General features: G+C 34.5%; 1 protein-coding gene and 1 pseudogene across 1 annotated transcript in view; both read right to left on the reverse strand.

Moving 5' to 3' along the window:
* Positions 1 to 10,165: 10,165 nt before the first annotated feature.
* LOC118202973 (phosphoribosylformylglycinamidine synthase pseudogene) lies at positions 10,166 to 14,568 on the reverse strand (annotated as a pseudogene).
* A 143-nt stretch (positions 14,569 to 14,711) lies between these two features.
* Positions 14,712 to 18,871, reverse strand: part of LOC118202974 (inosine-5'-monophosphate dehydrogenase 2-like) — a 31,737-nt gene continuing 27,577 nt past the window's right edge. The window contains exon 5 of the mRNA XM_085823961.1: positions 14,712 to 16,446. Within this exon, the coding sequence (XP_085680087.1) occupies positions 16,396 to 16,446 (51 nt within the window). The 3' untranslated portion in view covers positions 14,712 to 16,395. The remainder of the gene's footprint in view (positions 16,447 to 18,871) is intronic.

Raw genomic sequence — 18,871 nt, forward strand, 5'->3', positions numbered from 1 at the left:
TTTTATTTAAGCTCTCACAATTAATAATCAGTTTCAGAGATTCTTGTCTACACAAGGCAGTTACCATTATAGATTTCACTGTAGTTTCAATATTCATATTTACACAGCATTCAGAATGTATTTTTTTAATTAAAAACTCTTATACCGAATGATGATTTCTCAAACAGTTAAAAGCATAAAATCAGTTAAAGTTTCAGAACTGCATCAAGGCTTGCCACAGAAGGTAATTTGAAAGTTCAAAGCGTGTAAAAGGCATGCTCATAGATGGAACGGCAAGATGCATCTGTGTTAAATTGGTAACAAATCTGAGACCATCATTTATTGTTCAGCACATAATGGGAGTTATTTGTGTAATTTAGTTACGCAAGAAGACTTTCCACGTTACTTTAGTGTTGCCTAACAAGGCTCTCTTATGCTGCAAGATTTTCAACTCTTTTGTTGCAAAGTTTTACAACTTGCAACAAAAAGAGTTTTTGCAAGGATGTTTAAAACAATAATGTTTGCGATTTATATCACTATTTTACTTCGACACTACAGTTTTGAGCACGTCTTCTTTTGTGTAGCGTGTTTTCTGCATAGAAATAGCAATATAATTTTTCCATTAAAAAGACATCTTTTGTCTGCTAATGTTTTCTACTATATAAACTAAGAAGTTTCAGCATTAAACAGAGAATAACTAACAACCAAATTTAAGAATGTATGCATACTTATGAATCATAAAAGTAACTTGTATTTTTCAGTTAGGTTATTTTAATATGGCAAAGCAAACTAGGGCTATTTGTCTAAGAAGAGGGACGCCTTCGTGGGGGACTTTCTAAGGAGAAATGGGTCGTATTCACGTTAAAGAAAACCATGAAAATCAACAATGCTAGATCATTATTTCTCTTTTACTTTTTATTTTATTTTATGCATTTTTATTTCATTCTTATTTTGTTCATTTTTTTAAATTATTACATTTCGTTTCTTAATATGGCATTTCAGGTTAGCTGTGGCATGCTACGCATTGGTATGGGACTTGGCTTGGCGGTTTGCTATTAGGCCATCTTCACAAAGACCAATCGAATATCTAGAATCTTCAATCGTAATATGAGGATTACAAGACGTCCATCCTATATAAGTCCTGAATCTCAAATTGTTATCTGCCTATGTTTAATCCTCATTCAAGTGACTTTGACAGTCTTATGGCTCATCATTAAACCACCTTCCATGAGACAAATGCTACTGGAAAATCCACGTGCGTGGGTTGTGGTGTGCAATTACGATGGAATATCTGTTATTCTAGGATTATCATATAATATGGTTCTCATTATTCTGTGTACAGTATATGCTTACAAAACCAGAAACATTCCAGAAAACTTCAATGAGTCAAAATACATTAGTTTTACTATGTATTCTTCTTGCATAGTATGGTTGGCTTTCGTACCAATATATTGCAGCACATGGCAGGACTACAAGGCAAGTACTTCATTCTTTACTTATTAAATTATACTAAGTATTAATATCAGTATGGTTTTGAGGCGTCCGCGTAGCAACTCTTCGCAAATTTGAAAGAGTCGAAATTCTTGAATCTAGCGCATAGAAGCTCTTTTGCACTAGAAAATTCCGCTCTCAGAAAACAAACTCAAGTTCTATACCCGAAGCCAGAGAGTTCTCTAGCATCACGCTTCTCATTTCGACCCATAGATGTCCCCAAGAGCAAAGCCTCAGATTAAAATACTCAAAGCGTCGAACAACTGCGAGCGAGCATAGCTAGCTCCGCGGACTGTCACAGTGGTGTCCCTTCGACGTGACAGGAACACACACCTTTTCCACCCGCCCACCTAGGGAAAAAAATGACGTACTACGTCCCTCGCGCCAACCCACCGAGCGTCACTCCCCAAAAGCTCAAAAGATTCATCTAGTCCATTATTTTGAAAAAATATATTTTAATCTATTTATTAAATCTTATATGCGTTTTCAGCTAGTTAATTATTTTTCATCGCAATCCAGTAAATCCTTGACGAACGTAGAAGTTACGTCATTAACACGTTGCACGTACAGCAAATCGCGTTCAGCAAAATTAACTTTCTATGGAAGGCACGGGTTAGGTATAGTTCATATTAAGGAAGTATGTATACTTTATAAAAACCTAAATGTTATTGTAATTAAAAGGAGATATGAAACGAATGTTAACTGAAAGGATTTCTATTACTGCTTAATAAGTGGGTACATGATACAATTATGTTTTTAAACAGCTGGTCTTTTGCTTGGACAACGTCTCATGCAAGTCATTAAACGTTTCGCTTTAAGGCGTGCAAAGTTTTTCAATACCTCATATAAAGTGTCTTCTTCTTTCTTCCATTTGGATCAATCTCCATTACAAAACTGACAGTTCCTGCGTCTTTCTTAACAATCATTTAACTTCTTGTATGTTAAAGACTCTTTTCTTATTCACTTTGGTTGCTTCACGGTTGGCTCGTGTAAACAACCGCTTCAGTTTTTATTACCATATTATGTATCGATAAACAACCGCTTTAGTTTTTATTACTATTGTCATGACGTGATGACCACGCATGCGCAGTTTAGCTGAACGGCCTGCAACGCCTCTCTCTCATGAGACTTACTAGAGAAGAGTAGTTAGTAGGGAGTAGCCAAGTAACGAAGGAAACGTGTTGTATGTCAGCTTAGATGCAAGATACGAAGATATACTTGTGTGTTAATCGTTTGTACTTATTATTTTTTATTTGTGTGTTAATAAAGTTTTGTGCCGTTAAAATGGCTGTTTTATGCAACGCTCACAATACGATTACGTCTACGGTAGGAAGTAAATACATATCCAAAAGCTACACGCCCAAGAAAAAGAAGGATATGACAGAGGTGTCAGAACAGGAGGATATGTCATTCTGCAAAGTTCATGGATAAATGCGTAAGTGAGTCTTCAGAAAGGTAAGAAATTTGTTGAATTTATTTTGTGGTAAAGTGGAATTCAAGGTTACGAAAATGGCTGAAGAGCTAACGAAATCTAAGAAAGAACGGAAAGTTATTCGTTCAGCCATTACTAAAATAACAAATGCTATTAAATCATTAATTGCAGCCGGTAACCTTGAAGACCTTGAAGAATCACTGGAAATTTTAAAAGTAAAAGCTATTTCTTTGAGAGCGTTAGACGAAAAAATTAAAACTTTGACTGATGTTAATGACATTGAAACCGAAATCGAAAGTGCCTTGGAATACGAAGAAAAAATTGCGAAATGGAGCTTATTGAAGAATTATTGAAAGAAAAAAGAAATAGCAATAATTCGCTAGTTTCTAATGGTTCTTCTAATGATAGTAACAATTTATCTATTTCTGGTGTCGATAAAAGTTCTGATTATAATGTTAAATTGCCGAAGATTATGATTGATAAATTTTATGGGAATGCTAAAAGGTGGCAGACATTCTACAATTCTTTTGACACGGCAATAAATCAAAACGAAAAACTAAAGTAGATAAGTTTAATTACTTGCTTAGCCTGTTAGGCGGTGCAGCTTTAAAAACAATAGAAGGCTTTTCTTTATCTCCAGAAAACTACGACGAAGCTTTTAAAATTCTCAAAGAGAGGTATGGTCGAAAAGATCTCCTTATTAATTCTTACATGCATAAACTTTTAAATTTACGGCCTGTCCGAAGTTCTAATGACATTAATTCTTTGAGGGAATTATATGATACCTGCAACGTACAAGTAAGGTCACTAAATTCGATAGGGTGGTCAAGACCGAATCGTATGGAAAGTTACTATACCCTTTGTTAATGAAATACATACCTCAGGATATAACGCTTGATTTTGCTCGTCAAAACGCAGATGAGGAAACTTTTAATGTCGACAACCTCATGAAATTTCTAAAACGGGAAATTGAAAGTCGCGAACGAACTTCATTAAATTTATTTTATTCTAAGAGTCACGCTAATTCTCTTGGAAGGTATTCACAACCAAATGAAAAGCGAAACAACTTCCACACTCGGAATTCATTCAACGCCAACAAATTTGGCGCCAGCTATTCCCCTAATGTAAGCAAAATTGCAGTTGTTCGAACTTTCCCTTGCTTATTTTGCGAAAGCGAAAATCATGCTTCGGAAAAAATGCGTTATGTCTCCGGAAGAAAGGAAAAAGAGTTTAAGGGCTTCTAATCGATGCTTTCTTTGTTTCGAAAGGAACTGTAGAATAAAAAATTGCCCTTCTCAATTAAAATGTTCGAAATGTAATTCTAAGTATCATAATATATTGTTGCATGAAGATAAGGAAAGGGTTGCTAAAGAAGAACTTAAGAATAATTCTAACGCCGTAACTGCAAAGATTTCTTCTAGATATTTTACTGCGAATCAAGAGGTTAAAGAATTAACAGATGACTTGCCAACCGTTAAACTTATATGTGATGGTAAATTAATTAGTGCAGTAGCAGATACAGGCACGCAATTAACCGTTGTCAAGGCCGACATTGTACCAGAAAAATACCGTACGCCACATGGAAGTGTTATCCTCACGTCAGCTTTCGGGCAAGCTTTAAAAGCTCCTCTCATTAACCTACCTTTAGTAATATATTCTGAAAATGATAAATTTATGTCACCTATTTTTATAACATGTGCAATGGTGGATAAGTTATGCAATGATTTACTCTTGTCGTTAAGTGCTTTTAATGAGTTAAGGGGAGATGATAAAAGAAAGTTTAATTTTGAATGTAAAAATGTAAACATTGCTACTGATAGTTTCGGTGAAATGCCTTTTCATGAAACTGAAAATTTTGACGAAATACTTAACCATGATAGGGAAAACCTAATTAATGAAAAATGTAATGAAATTGTTAAGAAGATAATAGAATGTTGTGCGCTTGTATATGAAGATACATGTAAGGATGATTCCAAAGGTAGCACTGGACACGATCAATGTGCTTCGGATTCAGAACTGTTTCGAGTGCAACAAATGAATGACCCATCTTTAAAAACATGCTGGCAAAATGTTAAGAACGGAAGTAATAACTTTATTGTTATTGACAACTTTTTGTATCATAAAGATAAAGTTCTAGGAGAAAGAGTTTACCAGTTAGTCGTTCCTAAAGAAAGAAGAAAACAAATTTTCGGCTTAGCTCATTCTAGCTTGTGGGGAAGTCACCTGCGGACCAAGAAGACAGCTGAACGTTTGAGATATTCGTTCTATTGGCCGGAAATCAAGAAATATGTAAATGAATACTGCAGTGCTTGTACTTCTTGTCAACTTCAAGCGAAAAAGCGTCGTTGCTTCGTTGACTCAAGAGTTTTTGAAAAGGATCGGATCGTCCCCAAGGTTCTCGACTCCTTATCATCCAAGTTCAAATGGCCTGGTAGAAAGATTTAATGCTGTTTTAAAGGGAATGATACATCATACCATAGGGAACATTCCAAAGATTGGGAGAAACTTCTACCATACTTACTTTGGGCTTATCGAGAAGTTCTTAATGTTACGACTGGTGTTAATCCTTTCTAGATGCTTTATGGAAGATGTCCTAATGACCCTTTGTCTATCTTGAAAACGTCATGGACTGTTCTCCTGTTCCTCATGGACAGTTAAGCTCAGTTACTGATTATCTGAATGATTTGAAGATGAAATTGGAAAAAGCTGCTGAGTACGCAAGGCTTACTGCTGTTGGAAAGCAACAAGCTTATGCATTCTACCATAACCGTAAGACTCATCATAAAGAATTCAAGGAAGGTGACAGAGTTATAGTTTTAATCCCTGATAGCCAAAACAAAGTTTATGCCAGATGGACGGGACCTGTACGATCATCAAAAAGCATACTGATTATAGTTACATAGTACAAATGCCTGACAATTCATCGAAGCACGTTCACGCCAACAAGATACGAGAGTTCAATACCGCTGTGAATAATGTCGGTGTGATATATGATATAGATATTGATTTCGGCGAAGTTGAAAACGTTCCAAGAATTGTTCCACGGAAAGCAAAAAAAAAAAAAAAAAACACTATTCTAATGGGGAATGTGATTTTACGCACCTTGAACCGCATAAGAAGAAAGAACTTATGGAAATTTTAAGAAGACATAAGAACCTAAGGACTGGTATTCCGAAAATCGCCAATATGGGAGAACACAGCATCAAACTGAAACATGGAAGTATGCCAAGAAAGCAGAAACCGTATCGAATACCTGAAGTTCTAAGAAATGAAGTTGATCGTCAAATAGATAAGCTTTTACAGCTAAAGCTAATCGTTGAATCAGAAAGTGAATATGTGCATCCAGTAGTTTATGTGTCAACAAAATGGAACGGTAACATTATGTCTAGACATAAAGACTATGCTGATTCTTTTATTGATGACGTGATTATATTTTCTGATGACTGGAATACACGTCTGAAACATCTTAACAAAGTCTTAAGTACGCTAGAAGAGGCAAATTTCACGGTTAATTTCAATAAGTGTGACTTTGCGAAGCATAAAATCAAATTTTTAGGACACGTAGTTGGTTCCGGTTCACACGAACCTGACCCAGAAAAAGTTGAAGCCATACAGAATTTAGAAGTTCCCCGTACTAAGAAAGATGTAAGAAGTATTTTACGACTATTATCGTATTACCGGTCTTACGTACCCAATTTGTCTGCGATAGCACAACCTTTAACTGCATTGACAAAAAGATGGGCTTCGAACGAAATTACTTGGCTGAAGGAACACGATGAAGCGTTTATTCAATTAAAACGTGCCATTTGCAATGCCCCTAAATGTTACTCTCCAAATTTTAGTTTGCCTTTCATCATTTACGCAGACGCATCAGCATACGCTGTAGGAGCTTGTTTGGCTTAGCAAGATGAAAATAGTGTAGAACACCCATTAGTCTTCGCAAGTAAAAAGTTGACCGAGACACAAAGAAATTACGCTGTTAATATTGAAAAGGAAGTGTTTGCCGTTATCTTTGCCCTGAAGAAGTTTGAAGCTTATATCTTTAGTTTTGAGATAGTCATCGTTAGTGATCATAACCCTCTCAGATTTCTCACCGAATGTTCTTCACAAAGTTCTCGTTTACAACGCTGGTCTTTAGCATTACAGCGATTTCATGCAGTGATTACGGAAAGGAGATCATATTAATGCAGATTCATTATCTCGATTGACTGCCTCTCACTGGGAGCATGACTGACGTTATGAACTATGAACTATAAGACATTTTGACTGTTTAGTTTGAACATTTTTTTTTTGAGATAAAATCTGATTTTTTTTTTTTTCTAACGTTATGTCATATGTTTAAAGATTTAGCCAGGGTTTGCTAAAGCATTATGTTTAATTCTAAATGATTGATTTGTATTGTCTCGTTTATATGATAACTGCTTACATGATTATGATTATGTTAAGGATTTAAGTTTGAAAAGTTAATTGAATGTTACATCTTTTAAATGAATAGGATTACTGAATTTATGTTGAAGTAATTTTAATTTAAAATGGTAAGAATTGGTTAATTAAGTTCGAAAATTTCATGAATGTTATTTTATTTTGTTTCAAGAAATGTTTATATGTGTGGATTTAACAGGTTATTGAAAGACGCAATCAAATCTTTTAGAGGGGAGGTGTCATGACGTGATGACTACGCAAGCGCAGTTTAGCCCAGCGGACTGCAACGCCTCTCTGATTATTTTATTATTAGTCCAAAGGGGCAAATTGCCCAAAAGGGCTATTAATTTCGTTTTGGCATTTCGCGTTGGTTGACTTTAAACGGCGTTTCACGTTTAGAATTGTTGCCACTAAATATTAGAGCCTTGCATTATATTTAAAGACATTAAATAATGAAGAATCTGCATGACTGTATGTTTCTCGCATTGTGATAAAACAACGGTACATAACGACATCAAACTTTAAATAATGTAGTCAAACCGAATACAGTCATCTGGAAGCCCAAATTGAAGTTTAGATTTTGCTTTATTATCTATTTCATATTTTGTTTCAAAGTGAGCAATGGCAACACTGTACGAAGAAAAAAATCATTTTTATCTCCAGCGCATAAGACTGTATCAGAAATTCTAAACATATGCTCTTTTTAGTTTATTTTGCGTTATTGCTGTTGAATTAAATTTTATGGTTTGTGGGGAGAACATATTTAACAAATAAAGGTAATATCTAAATAAATCTGAAAGCTTTCAGATATATTTATTTTGCGCGCGTCTGTGTTTGGGATAAATAATCAGATAAATACCGATTAAAAGGAAGTATAAATTAAGAGAACTTAAATAGAATGAAAAAAGAACATAACCTATTTGTGGGCAGAATGTATAAGATTGATGAACAGTGCTAGTTCGACATAGATTAGAATATCGGGAACCAGCTGAATGAGCATTTATGGTTTTCCTTGTGTATAAGGTAAGCAAACAAGTTTCCCTTTGAAAGTCCTCCACAAATGCGATGGCATCCCTTCCCATAGACAGATAACCTTGGTATGCTTTTCCATACGGATTTAAACAAACAATAGCACGCATATATGAAATACTAATTATAATGATAAAAATTTGATGTAATTGTAAGATCATATACATCGTTGACATCATGCCGAAACCACAAATCAACAACATCCCCCCTTTCCAAAGGAAATAACTTTATTTTGCAAAAATCGATGTTCTACTCTATAGTTTTAACATGTTTATGAAAAACAAATGCATTTTACTTTTTGATCATAAAGCAAAACAGAAAAATAATGTGAAAAATTCAATATTACTATTAAAGAGTACCACCGTTGTCCTAAGGAGAGAATGCGAAAATATTGTTCATTTTTTCCTGTTTCATTATATTAATTTAGATTCATGGCCTAAAATTTAAAAATGATATTTATTCATTTTTTTATTCTATAGTGTAGAACATGGATTTTTGTAAAATTCTTAAAGCTGCTTTTTTTTCAGTTTTAAAGCTTCTGTTCGTTTTTAAGAAAAAAGTAAACATCTAAAAATAACACAAAATGTAGGCGCATACTCATTGCTCTCTTCCTCTGTTTAAGAACAAAGGCAATATAAATTCTTAAAGTGCAACATAGGTAAAAGGAAACACCTAGAGCTTATTATACTTTATAGATGATTCTGTTTCGTTTTCAACGACACATTCCATTCCATATTATTAAAGTATTAACGACATTATAATTAGAATTTTATATTGTTTCAAGTGAAACTGTTATCTCTGTATTAAGTTAAATGCTTATTAAGTGAAAATCTCTTTCTTATTAAGTTAAATGCTTATCTGTTATCTTCGGGTGAAGATGAAACCATGCAATGTCCAAAATAACCTTCAGGTGAAGATAAAACCGCTGCTTTATGCAATTTCCAAAATAATCTTAGGGTGAGGACTTCGCTGGGAGTAGTACCTAAAACCTGGAAAAGAATACGAGTCGATGTCCTGGAGTCGTAAACTAAACATGTTTTTTTTTTTCTCAACTGGATAAATCATTCGAGCCGCGCGTTGGGTAGCCAACTATAACCAAAACTACCATAAAGAAAAGACTTGCTTGGTCTTTTTAAATAGTTTTAATTAACAAAACACAATTAAGATAAAACATTACAATTAAGGGCGTTATAATTACACATTTAAGTTACAAAGTAAATCTCGGGAACAGCATGCTTAGTTCATAATTCCCGTACATCGACTGAAGGCTACTATCTATTTTTTTTTTTTTTTTTTTTTTTTTTTGACTGGTGTTTATTCCTGCAGCCGCTAGGTGGCACTCGTTGAGCGGTAGGGTTACAAGAAGAGAATTCTTTGACATTAATGCACATTCATTATACCAAAGAAATAACACCTGACAAAATTTTTGATATATTTGCCAGTTTACAGTCACGGAAAATGGAATTTGAGAATATTTTAATTGTCGAACCCTAATGAAAGTCCAGAAAGAGGTTTGCCTTAAAAAAATTATTTTCAGTTTAAGTTATGTCCAAAATAAATGATGTATTAAAATCTTTATGTATTTAATTCAATATCTTTATTATATAACCATATACAGTTATCTTTATTATATAACCATACACAGTTATTTATCTTTATAGTTGTATTGTGAAACCAAAGAAAGATGAATTTCAAAATTCTGTTAAACTTTTAATAATAATTTTTAATTAATTTAAAAACAAAAATATTGAATTATGCATTTAGCATGTTTGAAAGGTAATAATTATAAATACAATAATGAAATGCAATATATCCATAATTATGCTACATAATTTTATTAATATCATATATCGACCGTTTTATATGATACAACATTAGTACCTAAAGCTGTACAAATGATTTGGTGACATTTTGTAGCTGACGTTTTTCAACAGAACTGGAAGTAAATGATGGTTCTAATCTGGTAGCCTGATAGCAACGCGAACTGTTTGCGCCGACGATATTTGCGGTGTCTGGAAACTTCCGTTAAAACCAAATGCATTATGCATCTTCACATTCAGCATTTGAAGGGGGTGTCTTTTCCTTTGATGATATTACTGTTACACTTTAGAAAAATACTGATATTCTTTTGCTTCAGATCCTTGAGAATATCATTTGTAGATCATATGGATGCTATCCCACCAACATTGCCATTTGGATTAAATGGGTGCTCAGTAGTTGGTGAACCAATGTCATCAACGTATAAAAGTGGAGTTAAATTTTGTAACCGAACTTCTTGTAAAACTTTTGAATTTTTAAATTTAAATCGTCCTTCTCCATGAGCAACCCACACATCTAAAATAGAGTTTTCCACGTCTTTAAGCATGATAGATGGTGATTCAATAATTTTTACAGTCACAAAACGGCTTCTGACAGATTTTGATTGAGAGAAACTCCTTGACATTGATCATCTTGCTCATTTTCATATGGAGCAATCCAGCCAAGAAGACCCATGAGTTGACATCCATTGCAAACACCAAGACTAAATGTGTCATGTCGATTTCTAAATGCTAAAAACTGAGCTTCCAATTCATGATGGAAAAGAAAAACCTTCAGCCCAACCTCTAGCTGAACCAAGTACATCAGCATGACTAAATCCGCCTTTGATACTTTTGATATGCCTGTTTCAGCAGGAATTATATCCCGCTATTACAGGCACCTCAAATAAGCCTGGTTAGAGAAGACACAACATACAGTGCTTCGCAGGAATATATTGACAAGGGACTGCTGGAAGATTGTGTACATGTGGCCCAAGCCAGTGTAAATGAAAATGTCATACTTTGAAACTTCAAAATTGGCTGGAAGAAGTTAAGATTATTTATGGGGAATTCCGATAAATGTGTGTTGCATAGGGCCTTAAATTGATGTCAATTTCTAGGAGCTTGTACTTAAAATTGTCTGAATAATTTATCTCCGCGTTGGTAATGGGGTTCTTGAAAAAAAAAATATTATTTAATTTATTGATGAATAACGCCAGTTTATGGAGTTTAAGGTCTCTGTGTAGCTGTTCATTGCGAACGAACCAGGGGGCTCCTGTGATTTTTCGTAAGTAGTTGTTTTGGAAAACCTGCAATTTATTTAATACGGAGGGGGGAACAGAGCACCATGCAAGGCAGGCATATGTAAGGATGAGTCTTAATATTGATGTGTAAATGTGCTTCTTGCGAGCAAGATACAGTAGTGAGGAGGCGTCAAGAAAGTTTCGGAGCTTCCTAGAGACTCCTATGGCTTTCCGATGGTCATGGAAATGTGAGGACCCCATGTAAGCGAGCCGTTAAAACGAAATTCCAAGTATGTAGCCTCTCTGACTTTGGGCACTGTTATATTAAAGGGTCAGATCTGCATCAATGTTTTTTCTTCTGTGCCGTACTATCAGTAATAATTTGGATTTTGTGGCATTAATGGACGTCCTCCATTTGCGACACCACACCTCTATCTCGTGTGTGTGGTTTTGTATTCTGATCATGACATATCGTGGATTAAGTTAACTAGAAAGAATGGCGGTGTCGTCCGCGCAGCAGGCGGTGATGCAGTTTGTATTTTCAATCATAGGGAATATAGAATCAAAATCGTTTCCCTGGGGAGATCGAGGGAAGCAAGCTTGTAGATGAGTCCGTTATGACAGACGCGGTCAAAGGCTTTTGCCACGTCCAGCATAAGGAAAGCAGTTGTCTGGTGCTTATGAATAGCTGCGCTTAAAAAATCAACTGGTGGTAGACAACCCTTTACTAAATCCGCCAAGAAATATAACACCTTGAAATTTAGATAATGATACTCCTTTTGTTAACAAATCAGTCATGGTAAAATCCCATACTTCAAAACCTGCCATCAACAGAGAAGCTATCACTTCCCTATCCCTATTTCCATTTATGCCTTCTCGAATAACAGCAACACGTGGCCCCGATCGAAATGTAGCATGAGGTTTAATTGAAGACATATCAAATGATATGCAATACTCAAGTCTAGTACGTTTTGATAATCCTTGTTTTTCTTGCATCACACATTCACGGTTTGCTTGCCTTGCTGAAAACTTGTTTCTTCCCAGATATCCCTCCAAACTATCATTGGCTTATCAAGAACTTCTCCATTCAGCTGTATTATTATTTTACAGGTGCATAGCCAGGGGGGGGGGCGCCCGGGCACCCTCCCACTTCACCACTACCTATAATTAAAAAAAGAGCTAATTGATTCTCAATAGATAAGACTTAAGTTTTTAAAATATTGCTTTCCAGCTTCCCAAAATATTCATGTGATTAACCAAAAAAAAAAAAAAAAAAAAAAAAAAAAAAAAAAAAACAACGGAAAGTTTACGATTTTCCTTTAAGAATGAAGATTAGATTCTTGATTGCTTTTTTCAATAAGTACAATATCCCCAGTTCCAGTCACTTCTCCTACAAAATACAGAGGAGACTTTTTCCCATCTCCAATGCTCTGAAGTACAGGATTTGGCTTTTGGATTAATTAGTATAGCATTACTTTTTTGATACTCAGCATCTCAGAGTTCAAGAACACTGATAGTTGGATCTCCTAACTGAAATTCCTCAGCATAAATAATAGCCAGAGCACCTTCAACAATTTCTTTAAGAACATTACCGTTACCACCAGCACCCTGATCATAGATGCTACATATGATATTCCTTTCGCCGCACTCAATACAAGCTCTTACTACTCAATTCAATTTTTGTTCCATTTCTGAATCACCTCTCTGAACAGAACCAAAATCAAGCTCTTCTTTTTGATTACCCTGAACATGAACTGAAGATGCTGCACTCCCACCCTTACCAATTCTATAAACAGGTCCTCCTATTTTTACGAAAAGCATTCCTAGTTCCTTCTTCTTCATTAATTTATCATTAATGCTACCAATTCCACCAGTAAACATAATTGGCTTTATCCAATCTCTCCTTTCAATGATCTTGCAAAACCTGCTATAATTAGTTCACCAAATTTATTTCCATAATTTGAAGCACAATTACTAGCCTCTACAGCAATAGCAACAAGCAAAGCAAAATTTGATAGATAATCAAATGTTTTATCTTCCCAAGGTAAATCCTACCCAGGAATGTTCAAGTTTCCGAAGCTATATCCTGCAGTTCCAGCTATTATGTGTGAGCCCCGACCAGCAGCCTGCTCATCTCGTTTACGACCTCCAGTTCCAGTTGCTTCACCACTAAAAGATGCAACCCCAGTAGGAAAATTGTGTGTTTCAGCAATAAATATAATATATAGCATAGTTGACTTAGTTTTGAAGTAACTTGGCTGATCAGAATCCACAGGTGAAAATACATTAACATTAAAACCTTGAATTCCACTACTGTTATCAGAATATTTTATCATATTATTTTGATATGAATGCGCTTGAGTCTTCATGATCATTTCAAATAAGTTCTCTTTCATTGGCACTCCATCTATAATTAGATTTCTCTTAAAAAACCAGCGTCTACTGTGTTCACTGTTTGACTGAGCTAGATCAAAACATTCAACTGTAGTAGGATTTTTTTTTTTTAAGTTCATTACGGACAATGTTTCAACTGATTAAGAAAAGCTGCATATTAAGAAACTTTGCCTGGCTTGATTTATCATACTCGCACATTTGTAAAGTGTGAGATTTGCGGGGCTTTATTTAGATTAAAAATCAAGAACAGCACAATGTTTAAGATGATATGATCTCAAAAATCTTTGTTCATATTATTTGGTGGGGGGATTTCAGGTACTCCAAATTAAGAAAGATTATCCTTTGTTGAAATAGCTGTCCACAATAAAATCCACTACGTGAATCTTAGGTTATAGAAACAAATCTAATCGGTGAACTCGATAAAATAAAATAAAACAAACAAAAGGCTTGCACTATCATGTCAGTAGTGTATTTGCATTAGATTTATGGCATCCATAGTCGCTAAAATTCGTTAATTTTATATTGGCTGTACGTTGTGTTTAGGAGATTAGAAGAAACAGCTGCTGAGTTGATTTGCCCTCATTGGTACATCAGTTGGTACTCATGACTGACTCTCGAATTGAAATCTCGAAGAAGGTATATGTATAGTGTTGGGTGCTCAGTATCAAAACTGTAACGGATCTGGACAAAATCGTACGATCATCTGTACGGTATGCAAGGCTCATGCCAACAACAGATGCAGTCTCGCTCTTCTTGCCGCGATAAAATTCGTGGGTTTGTTTGGATTATGCCAGCCCAATGAAACACAATAGAATCGGTGCTGCCATCTTCCCCTTTTCTTCATGGTTTGTCTCTTCACTCAAAGGCCTGATCTAATTCTTGCAATACGTCTTCCAGTTCCTTAATATTAAATTAGAACAAATATTGAATATTTAATGAACTATTAAGTTTATTTTGCTAATAACATTTCAAAGTGAATTGAAAGCACGGAGAAAAATCTATTTTCTTAACATTTTAACATTACATATAATTACAAAATATAGTGACGTATACTAAAACATAGAGAAATGACCAAATCTAGTCAAGAGGGAAAGTGTATCTTAAATAATAAAGCAATATTTATGGCTAAATTTTTCATTCTTTTGCTGTTTGCAGCGAAGTGAAATTTATCTGAAAGCAGTGAAAGAGATGTAACTGAATTTCTTTAGTATTACGCAATTTTCCGAAAACTTTAGAAAATTTAAATAAAATTTCCAGATTTATTTAAAATTCGTAAATCTAAACTGCAAAATATGTCTTAAAATTTTTAAATCAATTAAATTAATTTAAAATTTTAAATAATACTGCATACACTTATAAGCTTACTTCTTAATATTCGCTATATTGAGGAAATTGCCATAAAAATATACTTCAGGATTAGCTCAGTGCTTATGCCTTACCTTCTGCTTAACAGAAGTCATACTTTTTAATTAAAACACTAATTTGCAAATATAGTTTCATAAATTAGTAAAACTAGGTGGCGTTGGAGCTTCATGCACATTTTGCAGGCTATTTTCATAACGAGAGTTTTCAGACAGGAAATTCCAGTCAACACTACATTACTGTGCTCTTCTGTTGCTGGAACCTGAAAACCCAGAATCAGTCAGTAAACAAGAAGTTGTAACACTCGGTGTGTGAAGACGGTTGGAGACTTTGCACAGAGACGGTTGCACATCCGATACCAACCCACTTGGCGCTTGCAGTGCACGATCCCAGGTCCTCTGGTTAGGTCTAACTGTGAAGAATCCTGGTGATTAGGTAAATCATTAGTATTCTTTTCTAAACTTGAAAATGAAGAAGCACCAACTGCATTTGGCGATAAGCATTCATAACTTAGAGTGTGATTTTGAACTACAGCACAGGATGTCATTTCTTTGTTGTTATAACCTCTTTGATAAAGATCAAAGTTACTGCCAGGGCTTCTCATAGTTCCTCTAAATGCACCGCTTGACATTGGGTTACTATATTCTCTAGGATATCCGCAGTTTGAATAATGATTTTGGTAATCACTGTTACGAAATATGCTCGGATGGAACGTATTAGAGCAAACTGTTCGATCATTCATAGAAAATTTTGAAGGCTCGTTTTGGATTGATTCACTTGTATTCTGACTATTAAATGCAGACACATTGTTCGAACAATAACAGTTGCTATTTTTCATACAGCTGCTGTTAACTATATGCTTATTATTTGCATCAATGCTCAGTCTTTGTAAAGCACGTATGTGCGTTTCTGTTGCTCCAACGGTTGGAGACTTGCATAGAGGATCTTTGCTTGAAAATCTGTAACCATACTGCTGAAAGACGGGAAAGCAACTTGAACCTGAAGAACTATGCTCAATGGTTACAGCTGGTGGAGAAATTGAATGTGGGGACGAGGAGCTTATGACCAGTTGTAGACTAGGTGTCTGATTGTTTAGATCCCCTCTTTTACCTTCTTTTTTTATGTCTCGCACGTATGTTCTGAAAACAGATTTTGACCTGGCGTTAGGTAAGGTTAAGTTGTTTAGCCAACGCTAGTCTTGGTGGCCTACAAACGTAATTATTGAAATGAAATTCTTTTTCAAGTTCTACAGGTTGTGAATTTGTATATGCTGAGCGAGCCCGTTTCGTTGGTTGATCTAAATAAGAAAAGAAAGAAATATAATTCTAACAATTATCAGTTTTAAAAATTCTCATTATATTTCTTAAGTACACTGCACAAAAAAAAAAAAGGGTGGACAGTTCTATATTTAGATTTTACGACTCAAATTATGCCTAGATATTAAATTTTGTAATTTTTGGTGAGATATTTATGGAGAAATTAAAAAATTTATCTTGTCGTATTTTTTAATTTATAGCCACCTATTTTCCTTTGCCTTTTTTCTATGTGCACGAGCGGTGTGTGTGTGTGTGTGTGGGTCATCATTCATATTTTTAAACAATTTTAACATCACATTTTCGTTATTACAGTAACTTATAATTTATACACCTATAATAAATACGGCAAATTTTGAAACGTGCTAAAAAGTAAATTCACGTATATCTTAGGAAATTTTGAATACAAAACTCTAATTTTTGGACAGGTATGCTTAGAAATACATATACAGTCAAAAGTCGTTAATTCGGACACCCATAATCCGGACCTCAAAGCTAAAATCTTTCTGCGCATGCGCTGCGTTGACGCATGCTCATAGGCATTTTACGCGTGCGCGCAAGACATTTACGACTGCGCATATGCGTCTGCGCAAGCGCAGAATACGTTTTCGCGTGTACGTTTAATGTGTAACGGACGGTATAAGCTAAAATTATCTAATTATCTATTTCAGTTAATGTTGATGATTGCGTTGTTCCTTAATCTTCGAATTGGATCCGGCTTATTATTTTTTGCAGACTGTAAGAGCAATTTTATAAAAGTAAGCTTGAACTTTCGATTATGTCAAATAGAATTTCCGATGCTGGAGCTCCCAAAGGATCTAGAAAACGAAAGTATGTTTCGATGTCCATCAAATTTATTGAAAGAGGGGAGAATTTATTGAAATACTGAATTAAAAAATGGTAAAAACCTTCATATCAGAAGTTAGAGCTGCCAGATATTTTCCAGAATAATTGACTCTACCCCTGACATAACACACGTATTCCAGTTAACTTTTATACTGCGTTATGTATCAGAGGATGGAATCCCAATAGATAATTTTTTTGGATTTTGATTAATTTATTCACACACAGGAGAATTATTAGAAAATTAACTTTTAAAGAACACCGAAATATTAGGTCTAGATATTTACAACTGTAAAGGACAATGCGGAAAATAAGTCTGGAAAATAAAATGGGTTCCAAAACCACATTAAAAAAAATAGGCAAAACGCCCATTATATTCCTTGTGCTTCACATTTGTTAAATCTGATAGCAAGTAGAGCTAGTGAATCACATTTGTAAGCAATAACATATTTAAATTTATTGGAGAATGCTTATACATTTTTTTCAGCGTCTACTCATAAGTGGAATCAGGGTTGCCACTCAAACAGGAGAATGAAATTCCCTGACTTTTCCAGGTTTGTTTCGAGAAAATTCCAGTCTATCCGCGTAATGTACGTTGGCTGTGCTAAGAGGTAAATTAATTATGGTATTACTTGTACTGTGTAGCAAATTCACTTAATTATTCAATAAACCTCAGAGGACATTTATTCTTAATTATTCTTGGTACACTTTGTTTGATAATTTTGTTTACTTTTCCACTTAAGAAACTTAATAAAATTTAAGATATATACATCGGATAACAATTGTACGTTTTATTTAATTATTACTCATGATCATCACCAGTTCAACATGAGGCTAATCCGGTTCTTAAAAATCACAACGCAATGCTAAAAGTTAGGTTAGATTTTAGGTAAGTTTAATTTGTGTGAGGTGTCTTCTTAAAAGGCACCTTAACACTTGAAAACACAAATATAATTATAATAGGAGTTGTTTTATCCACTGAAGATTGAGATTAGAATCTTCCCAATCTGGAATAAAATAAGGCTTTTTTTTTGCAGACATTCTGCAGCTAAATGAAAGAAAGAAATCTTAATGATATTTTTTTACTAAATTGAGGTATTTTATATTTATTTCGCAGCATACATAAGGAAAAAATATGTGCATTAAATTTCGTGATGTCATCATACTGCCAGAATTAATTTCAGGATTATGCCAGAGACAGTGGCACAGCGAGAGGGGGGGGCAATTAATTATATATAATTAATTATTTCTTTTCTTGATTTTTCTGATAAAGTGTGTAATAAAATGTTTGCAGTATGTCAACCAAAACGTTCTTCCTGAACACTTTATTCCTTTAAAGTAGAGATATATTTATATTTTTTTAAGCGAAATGCACGTATATGTTCTGCTTTTTATTTTAAAACTATTTCTCAAACATATCCAGTTTCCAAATCCGATTTCATAATCTGGAAATGACACTCTGTGAAAATCCTAATGCTTCCACTACAATGGATTGCGTTTGACTCTCCTGTAAACGACTGATGACCTTCCTGGCTACCGATTCAACTATGTCATCTTGCTGAGACA

The sequence above is a fragment of the Stegodyphus dumicola genome, chromosome 9, assembly GCF_044657685.1.
Source record: "Stegodyphus dumicola isolate Sdum_Otavi_A_Nest chromosome 9, ASM4465768v1".
Taxonomy (NCBI): Eukaryota; Metazoa; Arthropoda; class Arachnida; order Araneae; family Eresidae; genus Stegodyphus; species Stegodyphus dumicola.